Source organism: Zosterops lateralis, assembly GCF_965231275.1.
Source record: "Zosterops lateralis genome assembly, chromosome: 22".
In the NCBI taxonomy this organism is placed as follows: Eukaryota; Metazoa; Chordata; class Aves; order Passeriformes; family Zosteropidae; genus Zosterops; species Zosterops lateralis.
The window spans coordinates 2,642,135-2,659,150 of NC_139782.1; the positions used below are offsets into that span (position 1 = coordinate 2,642,135).

At 44.2% G+C, this 17,016-nt stretch overlaps 1 protein-coding gene across 3 annotated transcripts; it reads left to right on the forward strand.

Annotated features, from left to right (window-relative positions):
• Positions 1–166: 166 nt before the first annotated feature.
• Positions 167–7,389, forward strand: UBIAD1 (UbiA prenyltransferase domain containing 1). Of its 3 annotated transcripts, none has more exons than XM_083876729.1 (3): positions 167–521; positions 1,240–1,789; positions 3,312–7,389. In XM_083876729.1, the coding sequence occupies exons 1-3, from the start codon at positions 471–473 to the stop codon at positions 3,797–3,799; spliced, it is 1,089 nt and encodes a 362-aa protein (XP_083732855.1). In that variant the 5' UTR covers positions 167–470; the 3' UTR covers positions 3,800–7,389. The 3 variants fall into 3 exon arrangements, with proteins under 3 accessions (XP_083732855.1, XP_083732857.1, XP_083732856.1); XM_083876731.1 differs by lacking the exon at positions 167–521 and adding an exon at positions 985–1,090; XM_083876730.1 differs by lacking the exon at positions 167–521 and adding an exon at positions 993–1,100.
• Positions 7,390–17,016: the final 9,627 nt, after the last annotated feature.

Below are 17,016 nucleotides of genomic sequence, written 5' to 3' on the forward strand. Positions count from 1 at the left end.
CTGTCGCGTTCTGACCAATCATCAAAGCAGTCATGATTGAGTGACAGTACATCTGACCAATAGAATGGCTGGGATTGCTCAGTAGCCCCACCTTCCCGATGCCGGCTTCCGCTCTTCCGGGAGGCGCGGGCTATGGCCGGGCTGCAGCATGGGCGGGCAGGGTGGAACAGCCGGCAGGGTCTGCTGGGGCTTGTGCCGAGCGCTCGGCCCTGTTCTGCGTGACATCCTGGTCTCTCAGCTGAGGAGACGTGGATTTGATGGATGGGCCACTCGGTGGATAAAGAATTAGCTGGATAGCCGCGCGTAAAGAGTTGCGGTCAGCGGCGCATTGTCCACATGGAGCCCAGGGACGAGTGGTGTCCCTCAGGGGTGGTACCGGGGCTAATAGTGTTCACCAGCCCTGTCGGCGACATAGACAATGGGGTTGAGGCATCGTCAGCTGGTGACACCGAGCGGTGTGGTGCTGTTACATGGAGAGACGGGATGAGGACTGGAGCATCTCCTCTGTGGAAGGAGAGAAGGTCGTGTGGACATCTCAGAGCAGCCTTCCAGTATCTGGAGGGGCCCACAAGGAGGGACTCTACACCAGGAACAAGGGCGAATGGGTTCAGACTAAAAGAGAGGAAATTTAGTTTAGATGTTAGGAACATATTCTTCCCTGTAAGGGTGGGGAGGTCCTGGCAAAGGTTGTCCAGAGAAGCTGTGGCTGCCCCATCCCTGGAAGTGTCCAAGGCCAGGCTGGACAGGGCTCGGAGCACCCTGGGACAGTGAAGGTGTCCCTGCCCGTGGCCGGGGTGACACTGGATGATCTTTAAGGTCCTTCCAGCTCCAGCCGCGCTGCGGGTACAGCCCTGTGCACACTGCGCATGCGCACAGGGAGCGGGGCGCTGCCGTGCCCGGTGTGCACCGCCGAAATGTGTCCGGCCGGCCGTGACAGCAGCGCAGTCGGCTGTGTCTGCGCCGGCCTTCGGGCTCTCCGTGCAGCAATGACATGAATCGTGGTGCCGGCGCGTGCTGCGGGGTGACCCCCTCGCCACCGCGCGTGACACCGTGGGCCGCTTAATTTTCCTTTTAATTTGTTCACCGGGAGGTACCGGCGGGTGCGGAACCCCTCGCGCGGGGCCGCGGGGGCGGGGAGGCCGGGCGGGCTGGCGGTGGCGGTAGGGCGGGTAATGGGGGTGTCCCTCGCTCCCCCCCGGGCCCCGCCGCCCCATTAACGCGCGGCACTTCCCCTTCTAGGTGCTGCTGCCAGACGGCGGGGCCAGCATGGGACCAGCAGAGCCGGTGCAGAAGATCAGTATCAGCGCCGAGAGCCCCCGCGGGAGCGAGAGGAACGGCGGCGGCTCGGCGCTGGCGGGCGCGGACGGGGCCGCCGGCGGCGGCTGGAGACACAAGTGCGCGGCCTATGTGCTGGCGCTCCGGCCCTGGAGCTTCAGTGCCTCGCTGACCCCCGTGGCGCTGGGCAGCGCACTGGCCTACCGGGCCGAGGGAACGCTGGACCCGGGGCTGCTGCTGGGGAGCGCCGTGACCGTCCTGGCGGTGCACGGGGCCGGCAACTTGGTCAATACCTACTATGACTTTTCTAAAGGCATCGATCACAAGAAGAGCGATGACAGGACTTTGGTGGACCAGATTTTGGAGCCGCAGGACGTGGTCCGGTTTGGAGTGTTTCTCTACACCGTGGGCTGTCTCTGCGCCGCGGGGCTCTATTCTGTCTCCACGCTCAAGCTGGAGCACCTGGCCCTGATTTACTTTGGAGGACTTTCCAGCTCCTTCCTTTATACCGGAGGTAAATGCTGTGTCCTGTTTGTTATGAATCTGAATGTAGGAGTGATAGAATCAGCTGAATTGTCAAAGGTTTCTAGAAGACACACGTGGTCTGTCTAGTGCACTGCCATAAAATATTTGTGGTGTTTCCTGACGTGCTGGTACATAAACTTGTATTCTATGCAATTGAATGTTGTGGGAAGAGTCATACTAAGATATTCAGTGGTGTTGAGGCATTATTATTTACATATATGGCTTTAAATGCTTATCAGAACTATTGCTGAGTCTTTTTGTGATGTTTATTTCATATCTTTTAGCATTGTAGGCAATGGCTTATTTTATTTTCTTTGGTGAGAGTGTTACTTTGTTTTGGAATGTTTTGTTGTTATTCTTTAGCTGGAGCTTCACTGAGAATGCTGTACAGTTTGTGATTCTTCTTAACAAGACAAGGATATTTTAGTGTCTTCCTGTGTTGGATGGATACATCATTACTAGGAGAAGAAAAAATAACTTAGTTTCAAACTGCCAGACTTTCCGTTATGTGAGTTTCCCTGAAAGAGTCTCGTCAGTTTTGCCTTTGTTCTGAGCATTTTCTGTGTTTCTTCAGGATCAGGTTCTAGTTTGCATGATCACACTGAAAAGTACCTTATTCCTATAGATTTCTGCAGAGACAGGTACTCCTAGATGGTTCTAAACTGGCCCTTAGTTTTTGTTACATTGTTTGTCTGGAGAAACCCTTATCTTAAAAAAGGAAAAAAAGAGATAACATGTTTCTTGTCCACAGCTGAGTGTGCTTTGGTTGTTTCGCAATATTCCTATGGGAAAGGGCTGTCACTAGATGGATACAAAAAAAACTGCACTGACCTGTCAGTTTGTGAAAAGGAGAAAGAAGGGAAGTTATTTTTGGGATCTCGACTTACATAGTTTTTGGAGTTTGATCAGGGATTGGGGGATGAGGTTAACACCTCTCTGACCCCACTGGTCAACCTAGAAGTCCCTCAATTTGTCCTTTCCCTTGGAAGGGAATGCTCAATTTATAAACATCACAATTTGTGAGAAAGCTCCAGTCCAAGCATGTAAAGATCAGAAGGTTGAAAAATCAGGGCCACAAAGGGCTGATGATGTTATGTCATCCATTCTCTTCTGTCATCTGAATCATTTAATGATACTTGATTTCATTCTTGTATCTTGCCACAGGGATTCGATTTAAATATGTTGTGCTTGGCGATGTGGTGATCCTGAATCTTTTAATGATTCATTTCATTCTTGTGTCTTGCTGCAGTGGTTGGATTTGAATGTGTTGTGCTTGGTGACGTGGTGATCCTGAATCATTTAATGATACTTGATTTTATTGTTGTCTTGCCACAGGGATTGGATTTAAATATGTTGTGCTTGGTGACGTGGTGATCTTGAATTTTTAAATGATGTTTCATTTCATTCTTGTGTCTTGCTGCAGGGGTTGGACTTGAATATGTTGAGCTTGGGGATGTGGCGATCCTGAACTTTTTAATGATCCTTGATTTCATTCTTGTGTCTTGCCACAGGGATCGGGTTTAAGTATGTGGCTCTGGGCGATGTGGTGATCCTGATCACGTTTGGGCCGCTGGCTGTGATGTTTGCCCACGCCGTGCAGGTGGGGTACCTGTCAGTGTCCCCCCTGCTGTACGCCGTGCCCCTGGCGCTCAGCACCGAGGCCATCCTGCACAGCAACAACACGCGGGACATGGAGTCGGACCGGCAGGCGGGGATCGTCACCCTGGCCATCCTCATCGGCCCCACCTTCTCCTACATCCTCTACACCGTGCTGCTCTTCCTGCCCTACCTGATCTTCTGTGTGCTGGCCACACGTTACACCATCAGCATGGCACTGCCCCTGCTCACCATCCCCATGGCCTTTTCGCTGGAAAGGCAGTTCCGCAGCCGGAGCTTCTGCAAAATCCCTCAGCGGACAGCCAAGCTCAACCTGCTGCTGGGGCTTTTCTATGTCTTTGGCATTACCTTGGCACCAGCTGGAGGTCTGCCCAAACTGTGAAAAGAGCTGTGGGGTCAGGCCTCGTAATTCACTGTTCATGCCAATGGACAGTGGGTGTGATGAGTAAATGACCCGTTATGGACAGTGAGAAGAATGGGAAGACCACTTTGCACTCTTGATAGTGAATGTTGTGATTTCTGGTTTTGGACAGCTTATACAACAGACTTCAAAAAAGTGATTTGTCAGTTCTTCAGAAGGGGAGGACTGTGTGGCTTTGCTTTGAGGAGCAAGGTGACATAAGGTCAAGGAAACGTTTAAAGAACCTCATCCTTCTGCCACCTATTTTTTTCATTGTCAGTTCAATGAAAGACAGAGCCTCAAATCACACTCTCTGTTCACTTCGCAAGCACAATGGTTGCTCTTGTCACTTCTTTTCTTACAGTGGTGAAAGAGTCCAGTGACTCCCATGTGGGAATCAGAAAACACTGCCAAATGTTTAGCATCACAACCTAGGTGCCATTAATTCACTCCTTTGTAAGTGTATTTCATCTTCATCTGCTGTATGTTTTAATTTTTGTTTTGCTTTTCCTAGCCAAATTTCGAGCTTTTCTTTCCAAGCTCCCTGAAATGCACTAGATACTGATTCATGAACTATTCCTTCTGCTTGTCCCATATAGTCTAGAAATTTCAGAGTTATAAATCTCTGTGGGTTGTGGTGCTAAAATGGAGCACAAATAACCCACTGCACAAACTTTAGGCCATAACCAGTAAATCTGTATTCTGCTACAAAAGCTGAAGCTGTAAATGCAAACCATGCAACTGGAAAGCCCTCAATGGGTAGAAAAACAAACGGTTTCCATTTTTATATTTGCTTAGAGTTTACTCTCTGAAATGACAGTTTTTGAGTTAAGGGGGAGCTGATACAGTGCCAGATTTCTCTCAAGAGCTATGGTTTAATGGATACATAGGTAGAAAACAAATTCTTTATTTAAAAAAGCAATTTTTTTCATTTGTTTTTCTCTGTTTATTTAAACTATTATTCACACTATTATAGTGAAATGTCTCATTATAAGAAGCCCAGTTCAGCAAAGAAGAAAGATATAGTGTTATCAAAAAACAAATCTGGATTATTGCATTGGCTCTGCATAAAAATTAGGACTTCAAACAGGAAAAAACACAATTTTGTTAACAAGATTTTTCCTAATGGAGCCCAGAGCTTGTGTCACTGAATCACAATTAAGTGATCTCTGAAGAAAAGTTCCCCACCTCTTTTCCCCACTCTATATCTTACAGTGTTGCTTTGTTTCCTCCTGCAGACCTGGCCACTTGCTGTTCACGTGGCCCTTTGGAGAGCTGATTGTTTCAGCAGTTATGTAGCTGTGTGAAAAACATGCCAAACATAATGGGGAAAACATGTGCCTTCCAGTGCAAAGGTGGATTTGATCCATAACACATTACCAGTGGCAACTGAATTCTCTTCTGTGTTATTTAGTCCTGTTTTCATTAAAAGCTTGTTTGCAGGAGCTGTGGAAAGCTCAGAGGAATTGACAGAGGTGTTGAACTGGAGCTCCTGGGGCCAGGTCACTGCCTGGCTTCTGAACAAGTGTGTGTGTATTGAACCACTGTGTGAAGGGCTTTACACACAAGCAATAAACCAGCAATAAACTCACATGGTGTTACCTGCATCTGTCATAGGTAACTTCTGCCCTTGTGTTAATCCGAAAGAGCTAAATGCCCCATTAGTGGGTTGTACTGACAGCAGGAAAGCTGAGTTGGTGGTACCAGATTACATCTTACAGTTATTTGGAGACTGGTTTTACAGCTTCATGTTATCCAGTGTTACCCAGCAGTTGTATCTGAGCTGAAGTTAATGGAAAGGAGTCTTTGCAGGCCTATTTAATGAGCCACAGTTTCATCCTTTATTTATTAAAATGGGCAAATGATCTCTCTGTTCTGGCTAGGCACAGGACAAGAAAAGATGGACTTTAGCAACTGCTTTCTACAGCAAAATACTTGTTAGGACTAAAAACACGAGGAGAAAATGCAGAAGTTCAGCTCAGATGGATGGAGGGAGCTGTCCAGCAGGTTTTGGAAACTGTCTTCAATGCAGATATACACAACAGAATTTCTACTCTAGATTCTTTGAAGACAGAATGAAGAAGAGCCTGGCTCCAATACCCATTTCACGTTTCTGCAAACCAAAAGCTTTTGTGGGGATGAGTAAGGGCTGAACTGACAAATCTGTTAACCTTGCACTAGGGGATATGCAGGTTTATTGGGTTAATCCTGCCCTTTGTAGCAGCTGTGTGCTTCATTTTAGGATAGCTTGGTTTTGAGTAGCTTTCAGTTTCAAAGAATGGTTAGTTATCTTTTCTCTACTTCTTTTACACAAAACTACAGTACTCCAGCTAAATTCCTCAAACTAACTTGGCTTGTATCTTTGATAACTGTAATAATGGGCAGATCATTGGTGCCCTGAGTATATAACTCTTGCTGTACCTTGACTACCCTTTCCTGGGTAGGATGTCTCCTTAGGGCTGGAAAGGACCAGTGCTTTTTGTTACTAAGATGAAACAGCTCATTAGTGCAAAAATATGTGTGTGGAACACCTTCTGAGGTAGGGGGGATTCAAAGTATTTTAATAGTAAAACTGAGATGAAAATTTGAAAATTCCTTACCAGCAGATGCTGGTTGCCTCCAATTCCCTCTCTCTGAAAAACAGTGTCATTCCAGGTTCTTAAGGATATTAGCTAACACATTCTGTGTAATAGCTAACACATTCTTCACCATGGTTTTGAGGAAATTATTTAACTTCTCTGTGTCTCAGAAAACAGCTAATTTTTGCCTACCTTATAGGGATGCTGAGCTGACATCATTGTCATAGAGAGCTTTGAAAGTAAAAAGTGCTTTATCTCTGTGTGCTTTCCAAAGAGCTTGTTAGTACTAGGAAGCATTTTAGATACAAAATAACACAAAGGGTGACTTAACCAATGTAATTAGGTCAAAATAATCTGCACATATAATCAGTGAGTAGTAAGAGGTTCATTTATTGGTTTGCTTTGTGATGAAGATGGTGGCTCTCTTCCTCTACCCCACTTTTCCCTGTCCCATGTTACTTTCCCTGAATACAAACTCCAGAAACTTCTTTCAGGTCACTCTTGATGAGCTGTGTTGCAGTGTGATGAGTGTGCACTGGTAGATGAACAGATCTATAGCCCATCCGTTAATGTGTCCTAAAGCACCTCCTGGCCTTTCTTCTTACCCAATAAACTGTCTGAATGTTACCCAGTTAATTATGCTATGTTTGATTCTTTTCTATTACTCAAGCTGTATTTTTGCACATGGATTAAAACATGGTCACAAAAGAAAGAGGGTCTTCATCTGCCATGCTTATAGTATAAGTGCCTGAAAAATCTCCTTTTTTTGTGTGTAAAAGTCCTTTTGTGAATCCAGTAGCCCTGTCCTTCCCTATCACAAGGCAAACAGTTCTGTAGCAGTGATCATTTCCTACTCATGGCAGACTTAGAATAGTTCTGGTATATTAATCAATGTGCAGAATTTTCTCTGATGCAGTTTTCTATGCCATGTACTGTTCAGTTTTTGTAAGGAGGTTTCAGCAGAATTTTAATACCTTCAATAAAGATGAACTTTCTCATCCTCACCACTATATTCCGCCAGATTTGCAGTGCTGTGGTCACTGCTCCATAGAACTATGACAGCCTAATGCCTCTCCCATGTGTGTCATAAATGAGCATAAAGCATGGTTTGAACTTTTCCTGCCCTGGCCAGTGGCACAGTGTGCTCCACAAACTCATTTGAAGATAGTTATAAAGGATAAAATGCAGGACAGCATGACATCTCTGCATGGGCTGATCTTTGCAAATGAGGAGGCTTCAATCCCCAGTGTCTGCAGATGGCAGCATTGCTCTTCCATTGCTGCTGCAGCACCTTTTCTCTACAGAAACCTCTGAGCTGTGTTTGCAAAGCAGTTTTTAGTCTTTGGTTGTATCTCATTGGGTCTCTGGTGTAAGGGCACTTGAAAGATAAGTGTCTGCAGATGAATTTCTCCTGTGCAGATTATGACTGGACAGATGCTCCTGGCCTAGGCAGGTGCTGGCAGAAACGGGCATTTGAAGAAAGCCCATCAGCTCTTAAATTTAAAAGCCTTTTCTGATGGCTTAGTAAGCTCTCTCTGGTCAGATGCTGAGTGCTGAGCTTTCAGAAGAGTGAAGCTATGTCTGAGGGGCAGTACACTTGTGGGGGGAAGAATGCAGTGTCTGCACACTCTGTGAGATGTACTTCTATTCAGTCAATTGCTTTTAACACATCTTGAATCCCAAGTGAAAAATCTTAATGCTTTTATAGTGCTTTTAGGAGCTTGGACTCTATTCTCTCCATTACTTGGGTGAGTATACTGAAACACTGCTGCTTACTCAAGGTGATGCTCCTTGGAGGAGAGTACTTGATAGTTCTTCTTTCCAGTCTGAAACCTTAACAATTAGGCCGTTCCCCTCACATCTTGCTTTGTCTGGTCATGGGTAGATTATTTTTATTTGAATCACCTTCAGTCACTTTATACTTTGAGTTTGAGCCTCCTTAATTATGTTTAAGAAATGAAATGCTGCTCTGGCTTCTTAAGGCTATTTTTCATTTTAAGGTGGAGGTAAATATCCAGCCAAGATAAAATCAGTGGCTCTCAGCATTGCCTAAAAATTAGTAACTTTCAATAAAGCTCAGCAGGGCTGGATTATTGCAGCTGTTCGTCTGAAGGAAACAGACCCACTACTGGACAGCATCATGTCCATGTTTTATTGTCTGAAACAAGGTCTTTGTGCTTTTCTGAACTCAGAGTAAGACCCAAAATGAGCAAATTTGTCAAGGGATTTTTTTACAGTCTTCTGATGATAACTCTCAATGCTGTCAGTGTTTATTCTTGCTACATCTTGAGGAAAACCCATGTTCTAATCCAGATGTTTCAGTGGCCCACAAGGATTTGTATTAATGACAAAAACTTGAAGGACATAGTTAAGCATTCCTTTGGGATCAGCTGAGAGACTGTGACTTGCTCCAACATTTATCTCACTGATCTGCAGAACTGTGGGCTGTCAGCCAAGTTTATCCATCCCCTTAGAAAGAAACCTGTGTTTGTGCATCTTTCCCAGGCTTCATGCATGCACTGTCCTGAGTGAGAAGTTCCCACACCAGAGTTCACAACCTCTCCTCGTGAAGACCCAAATGCTTTTTAAAAGCAGAACAAATCCAAATGAAATTATAACCCCTGACTGTCCTCTGCTGAATCCTCATTGGCTTGCCAGGACCTGAATGATCTGAAGAATTGAAAATGTATGGCACCTTCAAGTTACTTCATCATGAAATGGCAAGGAGGAGAAGCTGCTCATTAAGGAGATTTGTCAGGAAGCAAGGAAAGCAGCGAACCTCACTAAAACACTGGATCTGAAATGCTGCTCCAGGAGCTTGGAAGTGTAGAGAGCTTAGAAACAAGAGGTTAGTGTCTGCCTCCTCCAATCTGCCTCCTGGTTGGCACTTTTCAGATATCTTCTCCTAGGCTGGAGTAGCACTGGGCAGGTCTGCTACTCTGGCAGTTATTTTAGGTGCTAAATGAGGTGGGAGATCCTGACACCTGCTCTTTGTTCTAGTACTAGGTCCATGACCAGTTTGTTAACTGGGAAATGCAGAGCAGTCAGCAATTTTAATAAAGCCTAGAGTCTTCTTTAGAATGGACAGAATGGAAAGTTCTTTTAGGGAGTAGTTTGGTTTGTGTGCCCTGTCACTGATGTAGCACAAAGAATAAAGATGATGCACACCTATAGGTGTGCCATCATGCCAAAAAACAAAGTCTGTGCCCCAAATGGGCTGGCATACTTGTAAGGGAATAAACCAAATGCTGGTTTGATACAAGGGGCAAAATCAGGCAGTTTACATCACACACAGTGTTTGCAAATACATCTGCACAAATACTCATGCTGTGGGAATTAAGCAGCCTCTCAGACTTTGACCTAATGCAAAGAGAGTCTAATAAACATCTTCCCAGTCTCGTTAGCTGTTGGCACAGAGGTTGTTGAAATGACTTCAGATGGATTATAAATTACTTTCTGTATGACATGAGGCCACTGTATGCCACAGTTAGGTCATATTTTAACCTGTGGGGGATAGCTATAAACCTTAGATCCAGTCAATATAAATAAAAGAGAATTTGGGAATAACACTCTAGAGATTCATGTGTTTCTGTGTGCTTTTGTGTGTGTGTGTTCTAGAGCTCAATAAAGCCTTAAGAGTATACTTGGTGCTGTGCCATGCCATTCTTTATCTGGTCTTTCTTCTCCCTTAAATTAGTCCTTAAGTAGAATTTAATTAGCCACCAAGAAACACAAAGCTGCCTCCCCAGTGATGTGTTGTGGGCTTTCTGTAAAGCTCCTTTCTGAATGAATCCTCTGCAGCATCTCTACTTCTTTAAATCATTGTAGCTGAGGTTTCCAGGAAAAGGTGGAACGACATTTGCACATGAATGGGGAGAGGAGGATTAAAGGCAAACATCAAGAAGAGAGCTGGAGAGGACAGCTATATATTAATGAACTTCAGAAGCTGAAATTCTGGTTATTTTGTGTCAAAAGATTTTTCTTTTTTTCCCCCTAGCTCACATGGCAGGAATCACCTGTGAGCAATAGTGGGCCTCCTTTCAGCTGTGATAGCATGGATTTTAAAATTCATATCCCAAGCTACCTAGTTTTCAAAGTTATTGGATCCCAGGAATTTAACTTGCTCAAATTCAAGAGAAAGGATGAGCTGGGGAAGCTGAATCTAAACAACTGCAGGTTTAGCAGTGGCTCTGTCAGTATCCCTGCACTATCACTGATGGTGGAGACAGGAATGCAACATAAAAGTGTCTGTCATGGCCAAATACACAATTATTTGTGCAGCTAAGCTATAGACCTGCTATAGCTGCCACACTGCATAATTCACAGAAATTCAGGTGTTCTAGAGAAAAAAAGTATTTCTTATATGTAGGGAATTTTAACTTTGTTATATAGTGCTGCTTTATCCAGAGATATTCAGCAGTTTCGTGGAGCTGATGGTGTAGTTCTTAGACTGAAGAGCCTGGGATTTGGAGAGGTGAGATGACTTGGCTCGATTTATGAATTTCTTATCTGCCTCTGAGATTGCAAGTCCTGTGCATCTGGCTACTGTCCTTCTCCTTGTCTTCTGAAGAGCTGTGTCCTGGGAAACCCTTAAGCAGAAAATTGGTCTGTTTCCAGTGTGTGTGTATAGGAATCTTCTGTTTTCAAGAATGTTCAGGGCTAGAAACAGCCATGTCCTAAATTCCTATCACAGAAGAGTGTTGGGCTGGGAAGGGTTGAGTGCAAGTACATCCATGAGTGATGCATATTCCTACTAAGGGTTAACTCATCTCCAGATGGTGAAGAAACAAATCCAAGTAATTTAGGAGCCCTGCACGTCTCCTGAGGATTGAGACATAAAAAGAAGACTATCAATCTCTAACTCACAGGAGGGGGAAAAAAGGGTTGTTTTCTAGAGATCCGTATGTTTTTTGCATGTGGGAGAGAATATGTGTTGCATTCTGACTTGTCTAAAAAGCACTTTCTGGAAGAAAATTTGAAGGGAAGAAATGTTTTCCTCATTTACTGAAGTAAGGCTTTGTACTTTCTAGGGAAAACGGGATTTGACGTAGATTCTTTCTCTTACTCAAGACCTCATCATCCTCATCACCATTCTCCTGCTAACACTTCTGGGGAGAAAACTGAAATCCTGTGGACCCCTGTCTGTGTGTGTGGAAAGGGACAGGGAATAATTTGGATCACAGGGAAATATTGCAGTAGAAATATTGCAGTCTGTGCTGCAATGGGAATAGTGGAAATCGACTGTTCAATTTTCATCTGCCAAACGAGAGCCTTAACAGTAAAATTGACCCAAACTCTCAGGCTAAGGACGTGCATACAGAAATGTGGCATTTGGAACTTATGTAGCTTTAAGCAGTTTGTCTGAAATAAGTGTCATAAAACACCTTGGGGCTGGGGCTGACATTGATCGAAAGGGTGCCAATGGTGGAAAATGGAAAGGGTGATCAAATAGTGCCAATCCAGGTGTGAATGTCAGAATCTGGTTTCTGTGGCAGGAAGGTTGTTCACAATACTAGCACAGGCATTTGTAAAATGTCAGTGGCCAAGCATAGCCTGTGCTCCATTTTTTTGTCCTTGACAAAATGTCTTGTGTTTCCTGACATGAGACAGTTGTCCAAAGAGACTGTGGTGTTCCATATTTTCAGCAGGCACTGCTTCCCCTTTCCTGGGGTGACAACCCTTCTGAATAGAAAAGGACATTTGAGTGCTGGGAGCTTTGAGCTCTGCCTGTGGCACCTGTCTGTAAGGGATGCAAGCAGCTGTGATAATGAACTGGGAGGAGTCATTCACGATAACAAACTGATGTGGGTGGGCACAGGCTGTTGTGGTTTGAAAGCAAAATGAGTGAGAAGCTCTGGGTCAGAAATACAATTTAATAAGAAGAAAGGTAAAAAGGAAAATAAAATAAAATAAACTAAAATAAAATAAAATAAAATAAAATACAAAAGACCACTGGCAGAGTCAGAACACAACCTGAGCACGGTGGTGGGAGCAGTCCAGGTGAGGGGCTCTTCCTGAAGCAGTGATCCCACAGAAAGGTCTGGGAGCTCTGCTCCTCTGGGAATCCAGTGGGTCAGGGCTGCTTGTCCTGTCCCAAATCCCAGATTCTCTCCAGGTGGGAATGCTTGGCTCCTCCCCCTGGGCATTGGGAGCATCTCCCAATGGGATGAGGAGTCGTGCAGTGGCTCCTTGATGGCCCATTAAACAGAGAGGGCTCCTGGAGGGAGTTCCCTGTGAGTCCTGGGCAAGGCATTGATGGGCCATGAGCAGAAGAGCCCAAAGGAGGGGCCTGGGAAAACACTGCCCCACCTGGTTCCAACAGCTCATGGGGATGGGGATGGAATAAATACTTTGTGTACATCCTACACTATAACCCAGGACACAGGCATAAAGATGAAGGCAGTGCCTGGTGAAAATCTAACCATCTTCCAATGCATTTCCAGAACCCATTCCTGTCTGCAGTTTTACAGGTGGCAGCTGAATTAGAGGTGGAAATGAAATAGTTTCATTATCAAGTCCTTACCCTTCAATCTGATATAAATTGTTCAGTCACTGCCAAGTGAAGAGAGGTCCCCAGACTTGATGCCCAGCAGTGAATTTGGTTTCAGTCAGTGCTCACCATTCATGCCCATCCTGGATGGGCAGGACAGCCTGGACAGGTGGTTACAAGGCAGGAGTGAAGGGAGCTGGAAGAGCTGTATGTGAGGAACCAGGACTGGACATGGAACGTGGCTGAGGGGATCTGGCAGAGCTTTGTACAGCCTGGCAGAGCTGCCAAGCACTGGCTGGGATGTGTTGGAGTCCTGGCTGTCAGCAGCCTGCTGTGCTCACCTCTGATCCCAGGAACCTCACAGCATCACTACTGGCCCTGAGCTTTGTCCTTTGTCTGTGGTGGTGTTGGAACTTGTCTTATTACCCCACCAACTGGGATTTTGTGCTTGGGCTATAAAAATCTGTTCAAGTCTGAATTCTACCATAAAGTTTGTTACACATGAATGGATGTATTTACCAGGCTGCATGGGGAATTAAGCTCAGCCTTTGATGAAGGAGAAATCTTGGTTTCTGACAGTTTTTTGCTTTGTTTTAGTTCCAGTATAGCCTTAAAAAGTTTCCATAATTTCCTTTTATAAGCTGTTAGCATATTTAGAAAAAAGTGCCCACCTTTGTGGTCTGCAGTGAAAAAAAAAGGACAACAAAATGTCATCCCTGAGACAGCACTGGTGTGTGAGAGGATTCAGATGAGATCCTTGGCTGCTCAAGAGGTCTACTTAAGAACTTACAAAATCATCTGGGTACAATAAGCCTTACCCGTATTAACAAATTAATGGGTTTGATTTATTTCCAGAATCTACAAGGGTTGAATTTTCTTTCTGCAATGCTCCATGTGCTGACACAGCCACTTTAGGTACCTGGAAGGTGACATCATTTTGTCTCATTGTCCATGATCTTTATTCCTCTTTTAGCACCAGTTTTTGTCTAGTGTCTCATTCAGAAAGGAGCAGTTCCTTGAGCATGTTTTCTTTTTCAGAGACACATTCCTTCTCCTTATTCATTGGCAGAGTCTTTGTGTTACCCTTGCCTTTAGAGGGGCAACACGTTGTGACGTGGGAGTGGACCTTGACAGAGGACAGCAGGCAGCAGCTTGGTGAAACATGGAAAGCTCTTTATTATCTGACTCCAAAGGCTTATATACATTTTGTACAGAGGGCCAAGATTGGCCCAAGGAGGTTACAACCTCCTGACTCCATTGGTCAATATGACCATCAGTCAAGTTCTCTCTCAGAGAACAAGAATGCAAAACATAGAGATAATTTCTAAGAATATAATATTGTTTACATGAAGCAGCGTGAGAAACTGCTGCAAAGACTCAAACACTTTGAAACCAAGAAATTCAGGGACGACATCTTTGCATGAAGCATTCAGTGGTTGTTGACTGCACTAATAGTACTAAGAGCACACCAGGTATGATCTGGAGTATGACCTTCATGAATTTCTGTGAGGTGATGCTTACACACATTGCTGACTTTAGCTCCTGATGTTTTGGGTTGGTTTGGGGGTTTTTTTATTGTTATTGTTATTTAGGACTAGATTTAAGCCCATTGGTAGTTCCTGTAAACTCCCTACAGGAATGGGAAGAGTGTGTTTAACTTCCTCTGTGCTTTGTTCTGCATTTGTGAAGATTATTTACAAGAAGTTGGTTCCACTGTATTTATGAGCTCCTTTGTGCTGTAGCCAAACACTTCACGGTCATTGAGAGATTATTTTGTGATTTAATATGGGTTTGCTACAAAGAAGAGAGCACTTCCCCTTCCTCCTTGCTTTTCTGCTAATGCTCTTGCCTTTCACTGCCATAACCTTGAGAAAAAGCTGACAACACAGAGCAATTCTACCCAGCCAAGGTGGGCTGCCAGGTCTGGGCTGTACAAGTTTGTGATATGGGAAACATATATGTCCATGAAAATTCAGAATTTTAGAAGCATATAATGTGCTTAAGCAGGTGAAGGGAATACAGAAATATATGGCTTATTTAGCAATTCTGTAAGAGTGGAGAAACAACTTGTACCAGAACACACAGGAATGTAACTTGTTAGGTAGAAACAATTAACAGAACACATGGGAATTTAGTTGCTGGGTAAAGGCCATAGAGATAAGATGTATATTGCTAAAACTCAGTAAAGAAGTCAAGACCTGATAAAGCCAAACCAGTTGATTAAGAAACAGCAAGAACCAGGCTCCTGGTTTTGTCCAGGAAAAACTGACCTGGGAATTAGTCAAACCTTCACTGTGCCTGCTCAGAGACGGAGGGAGACTTGTTACATCATCAGAAGACCCCTGTCTGTGACCACCAGCAGACATGGAACCACAAAAGATTAATTATAATATGAAGTGCCAGGAGGTGGAGAATGGGCAGAGAATGGGTGGGCAAAGAGGTGTGGGTTTGTGGGATCAGTGTGTATTTAAACCTAGGAGCTGTGGATTTGTGCGATCAGTGTGTATTTAAACCTGGAACTTGTCTCGACCAGGTATAATGCATGGTGGAAAATCCCCCATGCATCCCAGCTGGAAATAAAACATACTTGCTTTACAATTTTTAATTGTAAAGTCCTTATTCCACAACTCATTTGTATTTAGCCCTGCTTAGACAGGAGCAGGCACTTCCATACAAGCCAGTCTACAGCACCCTTTGGAAAATGGACTTTATTATCCTTTGTGTTTGTGTTTGTTATGAGCTGTTGTTTTACAGTATCTGGGAGAAAGGTGTATCCCACTCTTCTCCCAGTGGGAACACAAGACAGAGCTGGTCTATCAGAGCCTGACTTCCTTGTACCAGCAAAATCTTTATTTTTTCCCCTGAGATGATTTACAAGTTGTTACCTTGCAGGCAATGCCAAAGCCTGTGCTGAATCATGTAATAAAAGACTAATTGGGCACCTTCTATCTCAGCACAGTAAACTGAGATCATGGCCTTTTAGGGATTAGGAATCCAATTATCTGGAGAAACAGTTCCAGATTGAAATACCCTTCTAACCTCTTATTGCTTAGTATTCCAAATCTGTACTGGAAATTTCAAAAGTCACCTAATAAAAAAGGTTGGCGTTACCCTTAAACAGCTTCCATAAAGGTTATTATTATCTAGTGATAATTCCACCTCTGAGCCTGTTTTGGGTACTTTCTGGATCCAGATGAGCCAAAGAGAAGTGATGATTTTAAAAGATTACACTTATTTACAGCCTCTCTAAGGTGAGCTTGAGGGACTAACTGCATTTGGCAGAGAGCCTGTGGAACTAACTGCATTTCAGATGCCTGAATTTGCTTCTTTCAAGAAGCAAACACCCTATAAATTGTTTTCTTTAAGTTCTTAAAGCAAAACAGAGGTGTGGGTGTTTATTTTGTTTGCAAGACAGGAAATATTAACACAGCAGGCAGTGCAAAATCAGTTGTTCCTTGATCTGGCCACTGCTGGTTCTCTACAGGATATTGGTACATAGTGGGAAGTTTACCACCAAAGGAGGTAGGAACATACAGAGTTTGTTTTTGTCTGAGGCTTGAGTCCAGATGCTGCTATGACTGTTGTTTTTTATTAGTTTAACATATGTTGAAGTCTGCAAATATATGCTGAGACCCAGGTGGGACAGATGAGATGTGACAAAGTTCTTGGATGATTGATAATGAGTGGGGAAAATCAATTGTGGTAATTTCTGGCTTGTCACTGGGATGGAGAATTAATGAGAAAGTCCCTCCAACTTAATGGTATTTGCACATTCTACAGACTGTGATGAAATGGTCTTCAGGCACTGCTTGGCATCACAATTATGGGATTATTGTAGATCTAGAGACAGGAACAGAAATCCACAAGCACAAAAACTCCTTTCACAAACAGCCACCAAGCGAAGACACAGACCAGCCAAGAGAGCTGAAGAGAAAACAAAGAGATATCATCTTTTCCTTCTTGTACTGTTCATTTAGGAACATATTGTAGGGTCTGTGGCATTGGTGTGTGATGATTCATGTTGTGAGTGGTGCTGTGCTATTGATAAACACTGTGTCCTATGGGAATCCTTCCCTCCAGGGGTCCTACAGCACTCTGCAGGCAGCAGGGAGGCTACTCACAGTGCAGTG

What these genes read in the sequence shown, in the direction of transcription:
- UBIAD1 (XM_083876729.1), top strand. Translation starts at nt 471, where the DNA reads ATGGAGAGACGGGATGAGGACTGGAGCATCTCCTCTGTGGAAGGAGAG. An exon ending in CCTCTGTGGAAGGAGAGAAG is followed by an intron (nt 522 to 1,239) that starts GTCGTGTGGACA and finishes TTCCCCTTCTAG; the next exon opens with GTGCTGCTGCCAGACGGCGG. An exon ending in CTCCTTCCTTTATACCGGAG is followed by an intron (nt 1,790 to 3,311) that starts GTAAATGCTGTG and finishes GTCTTGCCACAG; the next exon opens with GGATCGGGTTTAAGTATGTG.